This window comes from Pyrgilauda ruficollis, unplaced genomic scaffold (genome assembly GCF_017590135.1).
Source record: "Pyrgilauda ruficollis isolate IOZ18807 unplaced genomic scaffold, ASM1759013v1 scaffold1, whole genome shotgun sequence".
Taxonomy (NCBI): domain Eukaryota; kingdom Metazoa; phylum Chordata; class Aves; order Passeriformes; family Passeridae; genus Pyrgilauda; species Pyrgilauda ruficollis.
The window spans coordinates 18,929,972-18,946,659 of NW_024508100.1; the positions used below are offsets into that span (position 1 = coordinate 18,929,972).

Sequence of the window (16,688 nt, forward strand, 5' to 3'; positions counted from 1 at the left end):
CTTCTCCTTTCTGGGTAGTCACGGTTAAATTGCAGCAAATGCCCTTTTTCTTTTGCAGTTTCTTGTGTGTGTGGTGATGAGTAGGAAAAATACCTTCTAAATGTGCTGATTAAGTTTCCCCTTTTTCAGTATATTAAGTTTCCCTTGCTCCAGTATCATGAAAGCGTAGGAAACAACACTGCTCATCTTGTGCCACGTGTTTATTGTAGGGTTTTATGAATTCGTAATAAGTAAGTTCAGTGAACTGCGTTATTAAGGGCTTTTGTCACATTGTGACAGCTGTCAGTAAGAGCTGTCCTTTTTTGGGAAATTTTTTCCTTCAGTGAGGTTCAGGTGAGTGCATGTAGACATGCAGGTGTGCAGAAGACTAAAAAGGAAAGCTGTTGAGACTTTTACAGAATGGACAGTTCTGTAAAATGGTTTTTTTTTTTTTTGGTGAGAGTTTTGTTATTCATGGTTAAGTCGTCATGCTTGGTATGATTTTATCTGCTTAATTGTTTTTATAAATTTATTTATATAAGAGACTCTATCTCTTAATTATTTAAAAAAAAGTATTTATTTTTTAGTGAGTGCTTTCCAAAGCAGACAGTTTCCCTGCTGCATTTCTGGTTGGAGGTGTTATTTACCCTCTCTACAGAAGTATTGTGCTCCCTAAAAGAAACTGATTGCTGATACAGGTTGGTCTGTACTGCAACTCTGCTTTTGGCTAATCTTTTGAGACGGAAAATTGCCTACCCAGGGTGGTTTCTCCATGGACTTTTTTGCTTCTTTATCTTGTAATTTTTCTGTTGTGAATGCTGCAGGGTTTAAGACACTTCCCTGTAAAATGCTTTGTACAGTGATGTCCGCTTTTCTATGTGATTTCTGTAGCAACTGTGTAATTTGTACACAGTTCAGTTTTTCTTCATTGGTAAGCCGTGATTTGTAGAGTGTGTACAGAGTGAAATGAAATGGCAACACTGGCTAACGGTTTAGTAGTGATCTGTATTTGTTCTTTTATCAATATATGGTTTTTAAAGACTTTGAGGCAGTATGACTAGAATGAGACAATGTATCACAAAGCCAGTCTTGTCAAATAGCTTTGGTTTTTGGTGGTTTTTTTTTTTTTTTAACGCTTAAGATAATCCAGAGGTTTCTGGGAAAAATGCATACTGGAGTGTGGGAAAAACTCCCTAGTGTTAGAATCAAATTTAAAAGTGGATGTTTGAAGGGAGGTACTGAAAGCATGCTATGTACTGTCATTTTGTAGTTCATAAACATGGGTAAAATGAGTGTGGGTCAGTACTTACAAGCTAACTTTCCATAACTTATGCTGCCAGAGCAGGACCGCTTTTCCTTCTTTTTCTTTCCAAAATGGCTGCCTGAAACAGCTTTTTTTCTTCGCCTTGTTAGGATGGAAAGTTTCAGTGAAAAGTGGGAGCCTGTCTTATATTCTGCCATGTAATCGCCTGCCTGTGCAGTTGATGAGTCAAGTGAGAGTTTATACCTCCAATGGTCAGAAGAAAGATCTTGGATCAGAAGATACAAATGGATCAGCCCGTGGAGAAACCCTGCATAAAGTTGAAACAGGTAGTACTAAACTACAATAAAGAGTATTTATAAAAATGTAAAGGCTTATTATATTTGCTTATAGCAGTTTTCTTAATTGTATGATATTACGATTGCAGAATTCTTAGTATTTTTGGTTGTGGGCATCTATATAGAAATTCAAATGCTTAAGCAGGGAGGAATGCTAAAATTTATTTCTTTGTCATTCTAAAATTTTAAGTGTTTAAGTTTAGAGTAATCAAATTTAAAGTGATGGAAAAAAATGTGGATGTTGAAAGGGCTTAAGTAATTTAAGGGATAAGAAATGGCATGTGTTACTCATCTTTCCCAACTTTGCTTATTTATTTGAATATTTTTGGTAGTATTTCTGGTTTGTTGTGTCAAAGGAATTAATGGTAAAAATTGAATGAGTGCCACTACTGAGCATTGTGGCATCTCAAGGCCAGGCTATAAAATGACTGGTAAAGAGGGTTGAGCTGTTTCATCAGCTGTAGCTTTCTAATCTGACTAGATAAGAACTGCAGCATTCACATTCAACATTTGATACAGTGTGCATAACCTGACCCTCCCTGCTGTTCAGTCGTGGATTTGGTGCTTGTTAGGTGCTTGTGAAATTCAGAACTGTCTTGTCCTTGCTTCATTGTAACATCCTCTGTTTTTGATGCTTGTTAACTGTGGGACTGCACAGATACAGCCTCGAAGACTGTGCTTAGGAGATAACAGACGCTTTTCAAAATGAAAGCTCTCTTTCTTTGTGCTTTTGTCTACAATGGAGTGGTCTTCTAAAGAAAGTTTCCTTTTCCTTGTCAGGATAGCAGATATTTGTTCCTTCTTTAGTAACTCGTAAATTCCTGGGGCTTGCAACAGTCTTTAAAAGCTAGTAACTGTAGCCAGCTAAGAGGATTACATTCTGATGTTTGAAGTACAAAAGTGACTCTTAAACATTGTTCAGTCTTGACAATTCTACTGTATCAGCTCTACTTGTCTGAGAAACTGATTGTGAGTGGAAGTATTCTGTATCCTTTTCCCTCAGTGATGCATTATGATTTTGTTCTGACTCTAAGCCAAAGTAATAAACTTTGAAAGGGTACTTGATGTCCACAGATCCCTGTGCATGGATATAATCTTAGTATTTTTGTGCTTTCCCAGGTAAGAAAAGAAAGGAAAGGAACAACAAAGGGATTTTGTTTCTTTTGTTTTCAAGTGAAAGGGATGACTGTTTAAGGAATGCTAGTTAGTTATGGTGCAACCTTATTTGCTATGTAGTAAGATCAACTTCCTAAATGTATGATTGTTATTTTTCAAAAAAAGTATCCTTGAATTATTAGCTGTAGTTTTCAGTTGCTTTTAGGGAATAAACTGATTGCCTTATTGAATCACAGTTATGTAGTCTAAGCTTCAAAAGAATCTGGTCTTTAAATAATTTAAGTATTGTATTAGGCTAGAAGTACCTCATTACTTAGCACTAACCTGCTAAAAAAATCTTAATTAAAAAAATCATTTTTAATAAGGTAATTTTTAATTTTGTGATTGACTATGAATGTGTGGCAAACCTCCAATGTTATAGACTGGTAGGGCACAAAGGAGTGGGTATATTGGTTTGACATGTTAGAACCGTAAGGTTTTTGTTCTGGAAGCTATGTTGAGATGTAGGAGACAGAGATGCAATATTTGTTTGAATTTCCGAGTATTAATTCTGGTTTCTAACTAGAAATCTCACTAAAATTACTGGAATTTGTGGTTTTCCAAATATTAACGTTCATTTCACTATTGTAAGTTATGTTTTGTTGGGTTTTTTTAATAGAATCATATCCTCAGGTTTCAAAACCAGCTAAAAGACTTTGTTTTCATTCTAGCTCCAGCTTGTTACCTATGAGTTGTAAATTTTAGTTTAAATATTCTGTGTTTTAAGGAGCTAACTTCTTGTAAATGAAAAAGCTTCCGTCCCTTAAAATTGAATCCCAGCTTGGAAATTCTGAAACACTCTGATACAGAGAAGCCATGAGCCATATAGAAAGCCATATAGAATTAATTATATTTACTGACCTACAGTTTTAAAACTTGTCCCAAACCACAAGTGCACTGTTAAAATATTTCTTTAAATTTGGAGTGCTTTCTGAAATATGTTCCAAATTGGTGTTCTTCTGCAAGCTGCTAGAAGTTTATTGATCAATGTTATATTAAATATTTACTTTTTTTTTCCCTTTGACTTTTGAGATTTTTAGATGTTGGAAATCAGGCAAATGCATTTTCTCATTGTTAGGGTGCAATCCAATATTAAGATATATTCTAATGTTATGTCAGTCAAACTCTTTACTAAATAGAAAAGTAGGTACTTCCCATATTTACAGTGAGCTTTAATTTTATTTTACAGGACAAGATACAGCCAATGCAGGCCAAAAGCAGTCTTCACCTAAACAGCCAATCCAAGTAAAAGGTAAAGAAATATTTAGTGTATTGGAACTTTACTGCTGTTTGCTAGTGGTCAAAAAGAAAAAAAAAAAAAAAGAGCATAAGGAAACTGTGGCTCCTCTTCAATTGTGTAAGCAAGTTATGTGAATAGCATTTTCAAACACACTTGTGTGCCAGCTTTGGTTGGTACTGTTTGTTTGAAAATTATTCATAAAAAATCAAACACAGCAGTATTTCTTCTAATTACTCACTCTTCTGTGTTTGTTTGTAATTTTCATTTAAGCTGCAGAGTTCCTTAGGAAAAGACTGATTTGTTTTTTCATGTGTTGTTGCAGTCTGTCCTCCTTGCATGCCTCTTTTTTAGGCATGTCCATTCTCCCTCTCAGACTTAATGTGACTAAGCTGAATATTTGATCTTTCCCATTCCTTGTTCTAAGTCTTCCTCTGTTCTTTCTTATTACTGAGTTAATCTAATCAGTGTTGCTTCTAAATATATTTTGACCACATGAACTGCCTAATCTGAGTTCTGTAAAATTCCCATTTGTGTGTAGTAATGTGGTGGGCTTGGCACTGGCTGGACACCAGGTGCCACTGGTCTATCACTCCTCTCCTTAGTTGGATAGGGTAGAGAAAATGTAATGAAAGGCTTACGAGTTGAGATAAGGACAGGGAGAGATCACTCACCATGTACTGTCACGGGCAAAACAGACTGCATTTGGGGAAAATTAGTTATTTTATTGCCAGTCAAATCAGACTACAATACTGAGAAATAAAAACTAAATCTTAAAATACCTTCCTCTAACCTTTCAATTCTTCCCAGGCTTAATCTTTTCCTGCTTTTCTCTACCATCTCATCCCCAGTGGTGCAGGGGGTGTCAATTTCTTTAGATTTATTGTCTCAGTGTGTGCGTGCAGGGAGAAAATGCAAGGTAGATAGGAGAAATTTCTGTGAAAATAATTGTGAAAATAGATAGATGTTTCAGTAAGAGTTTTTCCTCTCTTAATTGAAGATGTGCAAGGAGAAATGTTTATGTTAAGGATTTTGCTAGTGTCTAGAAAGTGGAATTCTAGTCTTAAAATGCTGCTCTGGCTGAGAAACTTACTGCTCCAAGTATTACTAAGTATTAGAAAGACAGTAAGATTTTTAAAGGCTCACTAATCCTAAACGTGCTTTTTAATCATCTTTTGTTGAGCTTGTCTTTCTTTTGGAAATAGGGGGGGTTTTTTCCCTCCACATTTACCACAGTTTTGTACAGTTATTTGAACTAGGAGTAGGATTGTTGGTATACTGTGCAATATACAATTACAGTACAGTATATGCAATGTACAAGGTATTATTTATTTTAGTGAAATTTACCTGTATTTCTGAAAGGCAAGTTAGTAAGTTTTTGATAAATCCATAAATTGTTTTTTAGTAAGGTTAATATGAATTGGGTGTATATTTGGTTTAAATAAAAGATGGGAAGTGTTCTTGATTAAAAATTATCAGTCTGTTCTAACCTTAGTAAATGGTGTACTGTTTTTAGGAAATATCTAAAGTCTTTTTCATTACCTTCACTCAGGAGCTTTGTGGGATGAATGTGATTATTCAGGGACTTAAAAAATTCTTCAAATTCAATGTGGATGAGAGAAATCAGATTATTATGATAAATATTGATACCTTTGCTGTTAATGCATCATGGAGAGTCAAGCAATAAATATATTTTGCTATTAAGCATCAAAATGCAGAAATAGGAAAATGTAGAGCTCTGGGAAAATTTTCTCAAAGTCTTTGAAAGCATTGTCTTTCTGTAAGTATCCTGTGACTTAAGGAGTAGTTCTGGACCAGCCATAGAAATGGTATCAATCCTGTGATTTGCAAGAAGTTCACATGTTCTCTAAAGTCTCACCAGTAGAATCTGAGCTTTTTGTTTTAAGTTGTATTCTGTAATGTTACTTACATTACAGTGTTACTTAGTTGTGTTATAATCTTCTAAATGTAACTAGTCTTCCAATGAATGTGTTTTTAATGCATGTTAGTGTACAGTGATTTACATTTGAGAATAAGATGAAATTATGTGCAAGTAGAAAATAATAGCATAAATTTAAAATTCCATTTATACTTTTTCTGAATATGTATGGTATTCTTTTCCTTGTGCATGAAAATCTGATAAGAGTACATCTTCCAGACTTAAAAAACATTGTAAATAAAGCATGTATGTTTTTAATTGTAATAAATGCCCAATGTTGAGTACTAAATTTGAACATGATAGTTGAGAAAAATTATGTATACAGTCTGTCTCATTTCTCTTTATGCTCTGCAAAGGTCAAAAGTCTTATCTGCAGAAAGTGGACTTGATTATTGGAAAAAATAGAAATGGGAGCAGTCTGTTGCTATTTTAGTTGTTAGACCAAGGGTTTCCAAATGGCAATATTTGAATGTTATTTGTGTAGCCAAGCACCATCTCTGACATCAAAATTAGAGAAGGAGCTGACTGTGACAGTAAGGTTTGAGAACCCTGAACTGCAGCTTAGAAAGTAGTAGTTTTGGAGGTAAATCATTCTACCTTACTCATTTCCACAATGAAGAAGATACCGTTCTCTTCACTGTCAATTTTCTGTATCACTGACACTGTTTTTCAGATTTCCAGTAAGAGATATGACAGTATGATATTAAATTGAATTAATTTTTGAGGTTTCTGCTGTAGTCTCTATGAGTGACTTGTGTATCTATTTTTTTTTAAAGTGAAACCAGTCCTTAAAAAAAGAGAATATGGACCAAAATACACACAGAATAACTTCATCACTGGAGTCAGAGCAATAAATGAGTTTTGTCTTAAATCCAGGTATGATGGGTTTGAGTTGAAATTTAAATTCTGAATATTTGCTCATTTCTGCATGAGAAGTAATTGTGATTGTAGAGTGATTTTGCACAACTTTTTTTAAATGTTTTTGTGGTGAACATAATTGTAAGTGGCTGAAGTATGAAGATATGATTTGGACTTCTGGATGTGAAAAACAGTAGTTTTCAATAGCCTGCTAGAGATCTTTTGCTTCATGTTGTCTGTCTGTTCTATTTGAAGTAGACAACTTCCCCTTTTTTGTACAACAAATTAGTAATATAAAAGTGGTAGATCACCCAGACATAAAAGTCAAATTAGGACAATATGATCCTTTTCTTACACTACACTTTGTCCACTTTCCGTAGTGATTTAGACCAGCTGAGAAAAATTAAACGAAGAAGTCCCCATGATGACACTGAGACTTTCACGGTGTACCTGAGATCGGATGTAGAGGCAAAGTAAGAACATTTAAAAAGGATGATATGAGAGAGAGAAAAGAGTTTCAAAAGTCGGGTTTGCAATGTGAAAGGGCAATAATGTTTTCCATTTTCTATCTGAACATATGTTATATCCTGATTATTATAATTACATTGTGTATAAGAATTCAATGGTATGGTTTTATGCTTGAAAAAAAAGTTGGGTGAATAGAAACATTTTTAGGATACTTTTACTTCATGCAGGTCTCTTGAAGTTTGGGGTAGTCCAGAGGCTCTTGCCAGAGAAAGAAAGCGACGTAAAGAGGCAGAGATCAAGTACAGAGAAAGTGAGTAGAGTTCTCAAATACCTTGAAATGTAGCAAGGAACATTTCTACAAGGATGTAGAAATCCACAAGATAGTGTTACTTTATTGAAAACATGTAAATTTGTAACTAGCAATTGCTGACTAGGTTTTATGGCGTAATCTTAGAGTAAAATGTTACTATCTGTGCAGATACAGTTTGTTACTGTCTTGCAATTTATCATCTTTGTGATGTAGGAAGAACATATATTCAGTGGAGATCTGTAGTCATAGTCTTGGTGGGAGGCTTTCGATTTTTAGATGATAATTTACATTTTCAATGCTTTTGCATTTTATCTAATTGAGAATTTTGAGAAGAGTTAAAACTCATCCAAATCTTTATACCATGTCACTACTCATTAATTATTTTACTCTGAAAAGAATTCAGCTTGCCTTTGTGTTTCAGAAGGGGAGAAGTACCCCCACATAATTTTTTTGGTGTAATAGTATTTTTATTATCCTTGCTGGTATTACCAGTAACATGTACAGCCAAATCAGTAGCTTGTGACGTATACTGAAAGTGCAGTCAGGAACCTCAACATTTTTATTGACCTGAATAATAATTTTTGGATATAAATAAAATTTTTGGATATAAATAAAATGAATTTGCAGAAGTATATTTTGAGGTTTTTTTCTCTGTGCATTATCATTTGTTGGTGGAAATGGTAACCATGTATAGGATAATAACAAATTGAATTTGGCATTTTGCATGAGTATATAACAACATGTGTTTCTTATTAACAATATCAAGGGAGGAATTTTTTCATAGATCATCTAGCTCTTATCAGAAGTTGGCTGCTGCATAAAAAAGTAGACTTCAATTCCTGAAACTGCTAGTTGCTAATACATATTCTTGATGCAAATTTTGTACTGCAGATTTGTTTAGAAACCAAAGGCTGTTGTGGGAATATAAGGAGTTCTTTGGAAATACTAAGGTAAGGTCATTTTCAAGTGTTTGGCTAGAAAAGTGTAGTGAAATATGTTATGACACCTTTTGAAGGAAAATTTGTGTAACTGAATATTACTGGAAGATTTTTTTGCACTGTGATGTACCAGATCTATATCTGATTGTTATGCAGTAGTAAATGTTGTGATGACAGCTTGAATGGGTTCCTACTGTGACAATGTAATCCACCAGTAAGAGGGTTTTCTTTCAGTTGCCTTCTTATCAAAATTGCAGCTGTACACATGATTTCAAGTATAACCTATTACTACTGTATGTAGTGAATATGTTGTTAATTTAAAAAAACCTAAGTAAGTTTCTTTAAGAAAAAAGACCCTAGAAGATGAATGCTTTTGTCTATGCACTGCTGGCCTTTCCTTTTTGCTTAAGTAGACACACAACCTAGATCCAGGTGCTTGGATGTACAGAATGATTCCTTAGTGGGCTCTGGGCCTTTTGGCTGCAGTGGCCTCTGCTGGAGACTTCCCTGGACGTTTATCTTTTAAATGGCCAACCATTTGTAGAAATACCTAAGACCCAACTGCAGTTTGGCTGAACATTTAGTAGTAAATTAGTTGCCTTCAAGAACTTTTGCATTACAGGGCAGTGCAAAGTTTTTTTATTTAATTTGCATGGTAGGTGTCTCATGAGATCAAGCTTTAATTATTGAATAATCTGTTATTTCTTTATGTAGCCACGCTCCAGTACAGCAGCTATGTTTTTCAAGGGACCAGGGAAGGTGGTAATGGTAGCTATTTGCATGTAAGTAAAACAAAACAAAACAACAACAACAAAAAAAAAAATTTAAAAAAAAAAAAGTTTTGTTTATGCAATATAAGTAATTTATTTATATTATCATGGAAATAGTAACAGTGTGTGTTGTGTGTATTTAAGATAAAGATGTTACAGAGAAGAGCAATTTTTTTGAGTTGATCACCCTATACTGTTTCTTAAAGTAAAAACTAAAATTTTGAAGGACCTGAAGAAGCAGGTATTTGAAGTTGTCCATTTTTCTTGCTCCTTCTTGAGAGGAAGCTTTTCATACATTTTAAAGAATGTTCCATATGATCAACAGAAAAGAATTCACTTTTCTCTGTGTACTGTTATTTCTTTTCTAATTGAATGCTGCCTTCTCAGAATCTGCTGGGTTTGCTTCCTCTAACTTGAATATAATTTCTGGCACATGTTAAAATACTAGAAGATGTTGTTAATAGTTTCTTATAACAATTTATTTAGATACTTAAATAATTGGCAATAAATGAAACTCATGTTAAAAAATATAGAGGAAGATATTATAATCCTCTAGTCTGATTTTCTGTGCAATATGTTTATAGCAATTAACATACTGATTCTGATAATGTTTGAAGTGAGAATGTAGACTTGGACTTTGGTGTTGATAGTTACCTTTGTGCATCATAAGACAATGTTTACTCCAGTAAACCTGTAGCTGTATAAATGCCTTCGTAATTCACACTGAGCATCTTAATGGAGAAGTTCCATAGATAATTTTTACAGTGTAATCCAGTGACAGCCTTGTCTTCTTGTCTGTTGTCTCACATCTGTATCCTACTGAGAATGGCTCAGACTGAGGATGAAGTAGGGAATCTTGCACTACAGTGTTGGTGGAGGATGTGTAGGAGGCAAAAGATTGAAAAAAACAGAAAAGGAAGTTGTAAAGACTTGTATTCTCCCACTGGTAGAAAATTTCCTTGCACTACAGCATTGGTGGAGGATGTGTAGGAGGCAAAGGACTGAAAAAACAGAAAAGGAAGTTGTAAAGACTTGTATTCTCCCACTGGTAGAAAATTTGTTGCTCTGAGTAGTGAGTGTGATGGTCGTTTTCAGGAAGTGTAACTGATTTGGAACTGCTTAGAAGTTAATGATTTCTGAAAAGTAAATTGTGTATTTTTATCAAGTTTAGCTGAAAGGACTTCTTTCACAGTAACCATGATGCAGAAAATCTCTAAGAATTATCTGTTTGCACAGCTCTCTAATTATTAAGCTGATATTTGAGTTGACCCTTTCTGGCAGATAACACATGATTGTACAGCACTTCCAGCTTTGCTGAAAATATTAAGCATCAAATATTCTGTTATTTCTTCTCTTTGTTTTCAGAAATGGGTTGAATTTTTTCTTTAAGCTACTTGCTTGGGTTTACACGGGTTCTGCAAGTATGTTTTCAGAAGCCATACATTCTTTAGCAGACACATGTAACCAGGTGAGTATTTTTTTTCCATTCGGTTCAAGTTAGTACTTGTAATAAACCTAGGAATAAAAACAGATACTTAGAGTAGTTGTAATGCGCTTGAATTAAAAAAAAAAATAGGCTGCTTCTTTATTTGTATTAATGTAAAAATGAGAAGACAGAATGTAGATTTTGAAGATTTTTAGAAATAAGTTGAATGAGTGGAGTTGCAGTAAGAACTGTACTCAGCTACTTCATGGATCATGAATGGTACTTGAAACTAAAATGATTTTGGTTAGTATTTTGGTTAAATGTTAACTAGAAATGCTTTTCCTGTCAGTTACTGTAATACAATGACAGACTTTGTTACTTATTCATCTCTAGGTAGAATAACGATGGGAATTTGAGCATCTTGTTTTGTTTTTCTATTCCTTGATTACCTATCAGCCTGTCACAGCACAAGTAGCCCCATATGTGGCACATTTACTTTGAGAAGTGGAGTGGCAGGCTCAGAATTTGACACGTAATATTAATGTGCAGGGATAAAATTATTGTTGTTTCTTCCAGTGTTTTCTATAGTGTGCTTGAAGCATACGTTATGAGACGTTGAAATAATATTGCAAGGCTTTGGGGGGAAAAAATCAACCCTTAAAGAAAGGGTTGAAGGAAAGGCTCCTGCAGCTCAAGCAAAAGGAGTTGTTGGGTAGCTTGTCACTCATAAAATGCAACAGTCTTGTGCTCCTCCAAATCTGAGGAATCTGTGGGACCTTAGAGCAGACTGAATATATTGAAAAGTCTATTAATATAGGTTTGACAAACTTTTTGCTTGAGTTGGACCCCGTATGCTTCTCTGTCCAGAAAGACTGAGTTGACAATTCACATTTTGTTTGATGGTTTCACACAGTCTTTCAGGTGATCCAGATGTAAAGCGAAGACAGGGGTGTTCCTAATTCAACTGATAAGGCTGGCCTCCCCATAAATTTAAGTATGAAAATGTGTGATTTTTCACTTGGCCAAGTGTGTCAATGTGAACTTGGTGAACCAAGTTTAATAGTGGTATTATATGCATTGAAGAGCTACTCTGTTTTTTAAATACCAAAGTTGAATGTTCCACTGAAATGGGGAGTTTTGTTTTGTTTTTCCAAGTAATTGAGTGTGTGATTTTGGGAAAAACACAGGAGAAACCTTGCTTTCTCAAAGCAGCTTGCTGCTAAGACTAAAGTATCTGCATTTTAATATTCTTATTTTTATTTAATATTAATTTACTTGTTACTATGTTTCATTATCCATAGTCTTAAACAAAACACATGCTTTGCAAAATTCAGGTCTAGATTTATAACTTCCTGCATCAACAACTTAATACATGCCTAATTGAATATACCCCAGGTAGGCAATTTAGATAGCAAGAGGTTATTTCTTCCTTCAAAACATGCTGACAAGTTGCAGTGTAAAGTTACTGCTTTAAATGTTGCCATCGCCCTACTACACCACAGTCTCAGTATAGTTTCTCTTCAAGAGGGATTTATTTAAATAGCTTTGTTCCCTGAGCAACTTCATTCCTTCACACTGAAGCACAGCAACAACACTTGTGATTGCACTTAATGTTCATTTTCAGTTGCGATTCTTAAATTATAATTAACAGTAATTATATATACACACCATATAATTGCATATATATTATATATGTAGGTATAACTAACAATTTTTTGGGAGTGGTAAATTTAGATGACAAATTTTGAGGATTATATTCCACCTCTAATATCAGTAGCAAAGCATATATGCAGTTCAACAAATTACATTTGCCTTTACCTTTCAAGTTCAGTTGATACAGAAAGTTTCTAATATTTTTTTTTAACCTCTTGTCTTAAATAGGCATTGCTAGCTTTGGGCATCAGTCAGTCTGCAAGGACGCCTGACCCTAGTCATCCGTAAGCTTTTTGAGTAAATAAAGATTTTGGTAACTATATTTAGCAGTAAGATCAGTTCTTCTTTGTGCATCACCTTGTTGTTTTAATTTGCTGTTCTGTGTCATTTCTGAAACATATTATTTCTGATTTTACAAGAGCTAAACTAAGAAAAGGGTTTTCTTTCAAGCTCCAGGAGCTGGAATTTCAATGGCTTGGTGCATGTGTTGGGTTTTTTTATTTTTTTGTGCTATGCTTCTGCTCCGTTTTATTTTAATTGCCATTATTTCTCTAAGTTGTTCTGGGCTCTTCTGCCTCTTCCAACTAATAGATCTACTTTTTAAACACTGTTCGTGTGAATCACAGGATTTAAAAAAAAAATAAATTACTGTCTTCTTCCTTTTTTCGACAAAGTGCTTTTATGCAAGCTAGTTACTTGTACCATAAGGAGTTGTGTTTGATATAAACTGCTCTTTGTTTGTATCTAGTTATAGGGATATTACTTGATAAGTTCTTAGAAGTTCATGAAAGTTATAAGCTGTACTCTCCATGATATTTTCTCGGTGTTGAGCTGTTTTACTCCTCATATTTTTGGACAAGTCTAAAGTACTACTTCAAAAATGTGTCTAATTTATGGGATTAGTTATGCTTTTTTTCCATTAACAGCATCATTAAAATTTGGAAAACTTAAATCTTAAATTTGTGCAAATATTCATCATATCTCATTTTTTCCTCTCACTCCTTTCCATTCTTCCTCAATATAGACAAAAGAAGTGCACTGTTTGTAGATGGAGTTAAAACCAAAAAAAGGGATAAACACAAACTTTAATTATTGCTTTAATTCCTCTACTGTGCTTAAAAACTGCAAGTGTTAGCTGAACTACTGAGAAATGTGTAAATTTTATTCCTATTAGAATACTGTGTTGCTCACAAAACTAGAGTCCACATTTAGAAGTAGCATTTCACTAAAATCATGAAGTGGTACAAATGTTGTTTATTTTAGGTTTCTTTTCAGTTGTAAAATAAAATCCTCAGTCATTGTATAAGAGCTAATACAGCTGTTTAAAAACAAGTTAGAAAAACATTTATGCTTGATGTCCTTACATGTATTAGATATCCTTTTTCAAGTAGGTTTTTTTTCCCCCTTGTATTAGATTGAATTTAGCAGCTTTGACTTAAATAGATGCCAAGTCATATGATGATAATTTAAGTCATGTAAAAATTAATGGCAAACTCTGAGATATGTTTGTAGCGATGTAGAATCTTCCTAAAATAATTTTTTCTTTCTTCTAGATATGGTTTCACAAATATGCGCTATATTGCCTCCCTGATTAGTGGAGTAGGCATTTTCATGATGGGTGCAGGACTTTCTTGGTATCATGGGATCATAGGTTTACTCCACCCTCATCCTGTGGAATCTCTTCTCTGGGTAAGCTAATCTTGTTTGGTATTGTATTTAACACCAGTGACTTAATAAAAAATAGTGGCATAGTCTGAAACTCACTTCCTGAGTCGGTTTGAGTCCCACCACAATCAACTCAAACCATTCTTAATGAAAATGTGTTTTAAGAAAAAAAAAATCTTTAAACTATAGTTGATCCTGAAGCAAAATGAGCTGTTGTCTAAACCCTGCATCTTCCTTTCATATCCCGTCCTCCAAAAGGTCCTGCTGTCCTGTTTTGGAATATATTGTATGATCCAATTATTATTGGTTTCTATCTGTTTAGGGACAATTACATGATACTGTGGGTAATGTGGTTCTGGAATGCTACATTTGGATAGCCTGTGGTGAAGAGATCTGTAGAAATAGGCATATAATATAATATCATATCTGATTCTTGTTTTTTCCATACAGGCATACTGCATTTTAGCAGGATCATTGGTATCAGAAGGAGGTATGCAGTTTCAAGTTTCTATTTAAGTATTTTTAATCTCTTAAGATTACAATGCCAGTAATTACAGTAATAATTGATCTTTGCTTACACAGTGAAATTTTGAGCTCTGTTGCAAATACTTGTAAATAGACAAAAAGAAATGTTAAAACTTTTCTTTTTTATATGTGTCTATATAGTAAGAAGTTGAAGAACACAAAATTTGGAAAGTAGACATGGATTGCCTTTTCAGTATTAAACTATCAACAAATATAACTGTTCTGATTTGTATGGGAGACACACTTGTGGAAAAAAAAAAAGTAACTATACTTTATTCAAAGTACCAACAATCAGAGATTTCTTGATGATCTGTCACTATGATAGTTTAACAAAAAGCTCCTCTTTTCAAAATGGAAAAACCCCTTTTGCCTCTAGCAATTGTCAGCCACAACTTTGTTGTTTCAGCCACCCTGCTTGTTGCTATAAATGAAATTCGAAGGAGTGCTCGAGCCAAGGGTCTTTCATTTTATCAATATGGTATGTATCATTATAGCAGTAAGGTATGTGGTGTTATTTAAATAAACAATCTGTTCACTAGTATTTCCATAATGATAGAAACAATTTTCTGTTTTCCCTCTTACCTTCCCTTTATTGATCTGTTTTCTATTTTACTAACAAATAACATTTTACAAATTAGGTGAGAACTGTTGATTTAAGAGCGCTATTAAACACTTGACTAAGTGCAAGTATTTTTCAGGATAAATGCCCCTTTTAATTTTTCTAACATTTTTGAGAAGCTGCCATAATTGGACTTGTTCTGTGTATGTATAAATGCTTTCGGAAGTGTGAGCATATGCAAAAATTCAGTTTACACCTATATAATTACATAAATTGTTCTTTTAAATTGCGGTTGTTATTATAGTTTAAGTTAATTTACTATGTTAATGCATAACATAGTAAAGCTAAATTTTCAGAGCAGTGTAACTTTTTTCTGTTGTGTGTGCAGTTGTGCAGAGTCGTGATCCTAGTACCAATGTGGTGTTACTGGAGGATGCTGCAGCCGTCCTGAGCGTGGCTGTAGCTGCAACCTGTATGGGACTGACTTCTTTAACAGGTAAAATTCTGCACAGAACGTGGATTTTTCCCTTGCATGATATGAACAGATCATTTCATTTATATTGGTTGACTTAAATATGTCTCTGCTCTTCATTTCTGATACTTGTACTCTGTAAGCAGATGTTTGAGCTGTTTTGTCCTACAAACTAAGTTATTTTTTTACTAAAGGTAAGATGATCTGTATGCCAAGTGGTTCAAAGTACATCTTTGCTGCATCGTTAAGTTTTCTAAAGAGGGATGTTTACTTATTCATCCCTTTTTAAGAATTGATTTTTTAAAGGGAATAAATATTGGAGTTTTGTTTCTTGTGGCTTCTAATGACTTAATTACAAGTTTCACTTTTTATATAGAAGGAATTTTAAAATTTCATTTCTAGTTTCCTTCATCAACTTAAAAACACAGTACTATTTCTGTAGGTCTGAACATGAATAAATGTTTGAGACTTTTTAAGTACTATGTTGCAGAAATGGTTAATACTTGCAAATTTTTGAGTTACTGATGAAAGAACACTGGATTTTGTTCTGCTACCTATGTTTCAGTGTATATAACTTTGTGTATAAATTTATGTTTACTAATATAGAAACACATACAGACAAGAGTTTACTCATTTATTAGTCCTGCAGGAGACAGGAGTGGTCAAGGGACAGGAGGGACTTAAGCCTTTTTTTTTATGATAAATTGTTTTGTTCCAGCTTTATCATGTTCCTCAGTAGGAAAAAATTTCCACTGAATTAAGAAAAGAAAAAAGTAAAATAAATGACTGACTAAAAAAAATAAAAACACCAACCAAAAAAAATCTCACTAAAAAGCAAAACCCAGAAAACCCCTCAAAACTATGAACTCTTTTCCATGTGAAATTAGAATTCTCTGCTATGTTTTAGAAATACTCCGTGAAACTAATTTGCTATATCTTGTTTAGGAAACCCCTATTATGACAGTGTGGGGTCTCTAGGTGTTGGAACTTTGTTAGGAACTGTGTCAGCATTTCTGATCTACACGAACACGGAGGCGCTGCTGGGACGATCCATTGAGCCTGAGCAGCTGCAGCGGCTCACCGAGTTACTGGAAAGTGATCCTGTCGTGAGGTAAGAACCTGTACAGCTCAGTCT

At 34.1% G+C, this 16,688-nt stretch overlaps 1 protein-coding gene across 2 annotated transcripts in view; it reads left to right on the forward strand.

The window, feature by feature from the left end:
* The first annotated feature begins 590 nt into the window (after positions 1–590).
* The window catches only part of SLC30A9 (solute carrier family 30 member 9), a 29,296-nt gene continuing 13,198 nt past the window's right edge, over positions 591–16,688 (forward strand). Inside the window, exons 1-15 of one of the 2 annotated variants that reach the window (XM_041458747.1) lie at positions 591–677; positions 1,393–1,569; positions 3,923–3,985; positions 6,686–6,785; positions 7,148–7,240; positions 7,463–7,545; positions 8,437–8,495; positions 9,198–9,265; positions 10,619–10,721; positions 12,561–12,616; positions 13,886–14,021; positions 14,448–14,487; positions 14,899–15,000; positions 15,470–15,577; positions 16,499–16,664. In XM_041458747.1, the coding sequence (XP_041314681.1) occupies positions 1,464–1,569; positions 3,923–3,985; positions 6,686–6,785; positions 7,148–7,240; positions 7,463–7,545; positions 8,437–8,495; positions 9,198–9,265; positions 10,619–10,721; positions 12,561–12,616; positions 13,886–14,021; positions 14,448–14,487; positions 14,899–15,000; positions 15,470–15,577; positions 16,499–16,664 (1,283 nt within the window). In that variant the 5' untranslated portion in view covers positions 591–677; positions 1,393–1,463. The remainder of the gene's footprint in view (positions 678–1,392; positions 1,570–3,922; positions 3,986–6,685; positions 6,786–7,147; positions 7,241–7,462; positions 7,546–8,436; positions 8,496–9,197; positions 9,266–10,618; positions 10,722–12,560; positions 12,617–13,885; positions 14,022–14,447; positions 14,488–14,898; positions 15,001–15,469; positions 15,578–16,498; positions 16,665–16,688) is intronic. The other variant, XM_041458831.1, reaches the window with a different exon arrangement.